This window comes from Haliotis cracherodii, unplaced genomic scaffold (assembly GCF_022045235.1).
Source record: "Haliotis cracherodii isolate W230 unplaced genomic scaffold, xgHalCrac1.p SCAF_5, whole genome shotgun sequence".
Taxonomy (NCBI): domain Eukaryota; kingdom Metazoa; phylum Mollusca; class Gastropoda; order Lepetellida; family Haliotidae; genus Haliotis; species Haliotis cracherodii.
The window spans coordinates 2,122,354-2,129,604 of record NW_027266308.1 but is presented as its reverse complement, the minus strand read 5'-3'; the positions used below and the strand labels follow the sequence as shown (position 1 = coordinate 2,129,604).

The following is a 7,251-nucleotide window of genomic DNA, read 5'->3' as shown; positions in this document are numbered from 1 at the left end:
ACCTATATATTTCCCCTTTGGGGTACCTAGTACGAATACCCTATGCTTGTCTCCCCGTGGGGATTCCGGGTTAGAATATAGGTCACCAGTACCCCATACTTGTATCCCCGTGGGGATTCCGGGTTAGAATATAGGTCCCCAGTACTCTATGCATGTCGCCCAGTGGGGATTCCGGGTTAGAATATAGGTCCCCAGTACCCTATGCTTGTCTTCCCGTGGGGATTCCAGGTTAGAATATAGGTCCCCAGTACTCTGTGCATGTCTCCCCTTGGAGATTCCGGGTTAGAATATAGGTCCCCAGTACCCTATGCTTGTCTCCCCGTGGAGATTCCGGGTTAGAATATAGGTCCCCAGTACCCTATACTTGTCTTCCGGTGGGGATTTCGGGTTAGAATATACGTCCCCAGTACCCCATGCTTGTCTTCTCATGGGGATTCCGGGTTAGAATATAGGTCCCCAGTACTCTGTGCATGTCGTAAGAGGCGGATCCGGCTGGGCGCTCGCTGACTTGATTGATGCCTGTCATCATTCCCAATTGCGTGAATCGATGCTCATAATGTCAATCACTCGATTATATTCAGACCGCCGTCATACAGCTGAAATATTGCTGAGTGCGGCGTTAACCAACAAAAATATAGGGTAAAATGTTTCTAATCCAAATACTTCCTTAAGCTTTAAATTTTAATCTATGTAAAGACTTTTATCTTAAACATCTGGATGTCATTATAAGCCACTTCCCAACCCGCTCACAAATGAAGTCAAAATAAACAAAACAACACAAACAACTTCCAGAAACAAATAACTCCACGACGCACACGAATTACACTACACCCATCCACACTACCAATACTAGGACGCTACCTACATTAGAACACTACCAGCAGTACCTTCACTACCAACACTAGGGCGCTACCTACATTAGAACACTACCAGCAGTACCTTCACTACCAATACTAGGGCGCTACCTACATTAGAACACTACCAGCAATACCTTCACTACCAACACTAGGGCGCTACCTACATTAGAACACTACCAGCAATACCTTCACTACCAACACTAGGGCGCTACCTACATTAGAACACTACCAGCTGTACCTTCACTACCAACACTAGGGCGCTACCTACATTAGAACACTACCAGCAGTACCTTCACTACCAACACTAGGGCGCTACCTACATTAGAACACTACCAGCAGTACCTTCACTACCAACACTAGGGCGCTACCTACATTAGAACACTACCAGCAGTACCTTCACTACCAACACTAGGGCGCTACCTACATTAGAACACTACCAGCAGTACCTTCACTACCAACACTAGGGCGCTACCTACATTAGAACACTACCAGCAGTACCTTCACTACCAACACTAGGGCGCTACCTACATTAGAACACTACCAGCAGTACCTTCACTACCAACACTAGGGCGCTACCTACATTAGAACACTACCAGCAATACCTTCACTACCAACACTAGGGCGCTGCCTACATTAGAACACTACCAGCAATACCTTCACTACCAACGCTAGGGCGCTACCTACATTAGAACACTACCAGCAATTCCTTCACTACCAACACTAGGGCGCTACCTACATTAGAACACTACCAGCAATACCTTCACTACCAACGCTAGGGCGCTACCTACATTAGAACACTACCAGCAATACCTTCACTACCAACACTAGGGCGCTACCTACATTAGAACACTACCAGCAATACCTTCACTACCAACACTAGGGCGCTACCTACATTAGAACACTACCAGCAGTACCTTCACTACCAACACTAGGGCGCTACCTACATTAGAACACTACCAATACTAGGACACTACCAACATTACCAACACTACCAACGCTAGAACATTACCAACACTAGAACACTACCAACACTAGAACATTACCAAGAATAGAATACTACCAACACCAGAACATTACCAAGAATAGAGTACTACCAATACTAGAACACTACCTACCAACATTAGAACACTACCAACACTAGAACACTACCAAGAATAGAATACTACCAACACTAGAACACTACCAACACTAGAACACTACCAACACTAGAACACTACCAACACTAGAACATTACCAACATTAGAACACTAAAAATCCTAGGACACTACCAACACTAGAACACCACCAATACTAGAACACTACCAACACTAGAACACTACCAACACTAGAACACTACCAACACTAGAACACTACCAACACTAGAACACTACCAACACTAGCACACTACCAACACCAGAACACTACCAACACCAGAACACTACCAACACTAGAAAACTACCAACACCAGAAAACTACCAACACTCCCAACACTACCAACACTAGAACACTACCAACACTAGAACATTACCAACATTAGAACACTAAAAATCCTAGGACACTACCAACACTAGAACACCACCAATACTAGAACACTACCAACACTAGAACACTACCAACACTAGAACACTACCAACACTAGAACACTACCAACACCAGAACACTACCAACACTAGGACACTACCAACACCAGAACACTACCAACACCAGAACACTACCAACACTAGAAAACTACCAACACCAGAAAACTACCAACACTCCCAACACTACCAACACCAGAACACTACCAACACCAGAACACTACCAACACCAGAAAACTACCAACACTCCCAACACTACCAACACCAGAACACTACCAACACTAGAAAACTACCAACACTAGAACACTACCAACACTAGAACACTACCAACACCAGAACACTACCAACACTAGAACACTATCAACACCAGAACACTACCAACACTAGAACACTATCAACACCAGAACACTACCAACACATGACAAAAATAACAAACAACACACAGCCCCTCAAGTAAAGCTTCCAAGTCAATACCGCCACCCAATCCCCAAAACACAAAAAACCAGCAACAAAACAAAACCAATTTTTTTACAGTAAGAACGCAGTTAAGGGATAAACAACATCAATATAAATATTTATAATATAATCAAAATATTAATCATAAATAACTCGTTATCAATTTTTCAAAAATAAAACTGTCAATATATATGTAGTTCCCAGTGACGAGTATTCTGTGTAAATGAGCCGGCGGTCTAGAGATACGTTACCCTGAAAACAGAGGGGCGGAAGTCGATACCCACCCGTATATTGCTCACTTTTGTCGAACATGATGCTGATAGTTGATGCTTCCTCCTACCGACCAACACGTCACGTCACCACAGGTCATATTGTGACGAAACGTATTTAACGATGCCCACACCAACTATGTGTACGTCCGATATCTAAACACACAAACCTCTTCCTGGTCAATGTTCAGAAAGTAAATACGCTGATAGTGCAAACGTGTTTCAATAACGTTCGTTGTGTCTATGTACTTCCGTCTGTTGATATCCATATGAATTATTAAAAAATTAATAATTCTTGATGATATTTGTTCAGATGAGTCTCTTTTAGACACCATCCTCGAACACCCAAAAAATGATAAGTAAGGATGACCAACCATGAGATAAGGGACCTCATGGGTGTAAAATCACATTTTGACTTCATATTGTATTTTAAAACTACAGTATCTTAGGACCACATCAACTCAAATCATAAGCTTCAATTCATATTTATAACAGAGATACTTGGCATCAGACATTTGGATTCATTTTCTGAAAAAAAACACGTTTTCAGACGCATAATTGTTTCGATGTTTTTATGAGTCTCTATTGGACACTACCTCGAACACCCACTCCACCATACCCCATTAACCGGCAACCAGATTTCTACCCACCCCTACAACCCTTCCAAGAAAACATCCCAATTCCACTGCGCATTAAACAACCATCTTACAACAGGTGTGTCGGTATTCAGCAGGTGAAACACTTTGCTTCCCATTGTCTCCCCTTTCTCTCACCTGTCCCCCCACCGCGCCCCTACCCCCGGGCCTGAGAGTGGGGGTGGGGACAGGCCTGTGTGGCGATGACACTAATCACTTGCTTGGTACTAGCTGTAAAATGTCCAGGGTAACGAGAGGGTGCTATTGATTAAGTGTCACGACAAGGTGATACATTTTGACGGGGTGTATTTCGCTGATTGTTCATTGATTGACAAGGGTGATGCTAATCGCAGGTATATTTCCTCAGAATGTGATATGTTTCTACGTGTTACAAACTGTGACGAATTTAGATAACAGATTCGCGGATAGGGTCCGGGAAGAGATGCCAGCTGATTGATTATATACTTAAACGCGTTTTCAAAACAGGATTTATTTTGCACTAACTTGTACTATTTTTAGAGTACAAGGATTTAAAGTACAAGGATGTAGAGGCAACGATATAATCAACAATTACATTATACATTATAAAAGTAATACTTATGTATCTAATAAATGGTGTTTATTCGGATCATACGGTCAATAAGATTGAAAAGAGTCGAAAACGGTAGCCGAGTTTTGACGAGAAGGTCGCCTGATGGTAGTAGAATAGTTGTATTGATGAAGTTTTCGTATAATAGTAGTAGAGGTTGCATTGACGACGGTGACGGTGATGGTAGTAGATGTTGTGTTGACGAAGGTGAGGGTGATGGTAGTAGATGTTGTGTTGACAACGGTGAGGGGGTGGTAGTAGATGTTGTGTTGACGACGGTGACGGTGATGGTAGTAGATGTTGTGTTGACAACGGTGACGGGGATGGTAGTAGATGTTGTGTTGACGACGGTGACGGTGATGGTAGTAGATGTTGTGTTGACAACGGTGAGGGTGATGGTAGTAGATGTTGTGTTGACGACGGTGAGGGTGATGCTAGTAGATGTTGTGTTGACGACGGTGACGGGGATGGTAGTAGATGTTGTGTTGACGACAGTGACGGTGATGCTAGTAGAGGTTGTGTTGACGACGGTGACGGGGATGGTAGTAGATGTTGTGTTGATGACGGTGACGATGATGGTAGTAGAGGTTGTGTTGATGACGGTGACGGTGATGGTAGTAGATGTTGTGTTGACGACGGTACTAGCTGTAAAATGTGATGGTAGTAGAGGTTGTGTTGATGACGGTGACGATGATGGTAGTAGAGGTTGTGTTCACGGCGGTGATGGTAGTAGAGGTTGTGTTGATGACGGTGAAGGTGATGGCAGTAGAGGTTGTGTTGATGACGGTGACAGTGATGGTAGTAGATGATGTGTTGACAACGGTGACAGTGATGGTAGTAGATGTTGTGTTCACGGCGGTGATGGTAGTAGATGTTGTGTTGATGACGGTGACGGTGATGGTAGTAGAGGTTGTTTTGATGACGGTGACGATGATGGTAGTAGAGGTTGTGTTGATGACGGTGACGGTGATGGTAGTAGATGTTGTGTTGACAACGGTGACAGTGATGGTAGTAGATGTTGTGTTAATGACGGTGACAGTGAGGGTAGTAGAAAGTGTACTGATGACGGTGATGGTGGCAGATGCTGTGTTGACGTCGATGACGGTGACGGTAGGGTGGCGATTATGAGACCTAACCGTACCAATCATTTCGAATTTACAAAAGACCCAAAACAGTTCTATTGGCTGCACACCAAATTTGTTTTTCCCCATCTCCATCCTCCGCTCCAAATGTAATTCACGAATAGCATCAAGCAGCGTCCACACAGAAAGGTCACGGCCATCCATATATGTTTGTAGGAACACGTATCCTCGCATGAACTTTGACATTAGCCACAGACTCTGTATTTTGAGTGCAAGTCTAACAACTGATCCATTCTGACGTCTCGTCAGTCAGGAAAGTTGCTGGAATCTGTCGTCGGTAGAATTTCCGTTTACTGTTAACCCTAAAACCATAAAAGTAATCGTTAAAATAAAAACATACGACCGAGCTCGCAGGCCCTGCCGTAGACTTGCACAAGTCTCTAAGGCAATAATTATAAGCTTAAATCATAATTTCTAGATTATATAAATAATTAAATTGGTTGGCCCTATGAAAGAGTGAAGTCCTTCGACATATGTAGACTTGCATACTGGGAGGACAGAATTACTACACATCCATGGACTCTTCTTTCAATACAGCCTTGGAGCAAGGCTAGCCCTGACGCGGCCGTCTCAGCGCGTCACACGTGTAACAAGGTATAAACAAAGCTCTTTAATGTCAACATTGAAATGTCCCTGCTGAATACGGGCTCGGCGACAGCAGAGGAAGTGACAAGAGTGAATGGAATGTGTGGGGGAAAAGATAAGATATAAGTAAGGCAGGAACTCCGGTGGTACTGATTAAATTCGAAGGTCATTTTGTTTTTCAGAGACCGTGTACAGCATGTGGTTGCTGTGGTTACGGCTTTTGTTTCCAAATGTACTTCTTGTGACTTTTGACCGATTTAACACGCTGAATAAATATACAAGTTGGATTTTATCAATAGGATGAAGGTACTGACATTGTTTGTTTGTTGATTAACGCCGCGGAAATATTCCAGCTATATGACGGCAGTCTGTGATAATGGAGTCTGGACCAGAAAATCCAGTGATTGATATCATGAGCATCGATCCACGCAATTGGGACACGATGACATGCATCAATAAGTCAGCAAGCCTGACAGCCCGATCCCGTTAGTCGCCTCTGAGACAAGCATGAACAGAGTGAAGGTGATGACATTGATAACGATGACGAAAATATGATAATATTTAAAAAAAAAAGTTGAGCTTTCTTTGTGCTGTACATCTCTTTAGTTAAAAAACCCCATCTCACTAAAACCGTAAAGAACACACACATTTTAAATTTAGAATACAATTTAAACTCAGAAGAAAATAGCTTTAGAAACGCTACGGGATCAATGTTCACAAGAACGCTTCAAATCTATTTTTGTGTTATATTATAACACATAATTATATTATAACAGTTATAAAATAACACGTAATAATTGTATCACAGTTATGTTATAATATTCAAAGTTGGTGTTTTGTATTGTTTTCTTGACTTATTATGTATATGTTTTATATCATTTTTTCAATATTGTAACGGTCTCTGCATGGAACGTTTGCCCTATACAAGTCTTTGGTAAGGTTCTAAAAATATTTCATGATTAATAACATGCTACTTTTGTTGCTGAGCATTTACATAAATATGCTTCCGGAAACGGAAACCAGTAAGATCCGGACATGATGGTAGGATTACCAGACCGGACCCGCATCAACTGATGACCTATGTCTGTAGGGAATGTGTGGGCTTTGTCCGGTTGGCCATTGTATATGGTGACGAAACACATGTATCTGAGTGTTAGCAGGG

General features: G+C 42.5%; 1 protein-coding gene across 1 annotated transcript; it reads right to left on the bottom strand.

Annotated features, from left to right (window-relative positions):
- Window positions 1-5,003: 5,003 nt before the first annotated feature.
- LOC139442241 (hepatitis A virus cellular receptor 1-like) lies at window positions 5,004-5,690 on the bottom strand. Its single transcript, XM_071223026.1, has one exon. It carries the CDS (start codon window positions 5,688-5,690, stop codon window positions 5,004-5,006), a length of 687 nt encoding a protein of 228 aa, XP_071079127.1.
- Window positions 5,691-7,251: the final 1,561 nt, after the last annotated feature.

Bases quoted from the DNA above. Each gene is read 5' to 3' on its own strand.
- LOC139442241 (XM_071223026.1), bottom strand. From the start codon at position 5,690: ATGTCAAAGTTCATGCGAGGATACGTGTTCCTACAAACATATATGGAT.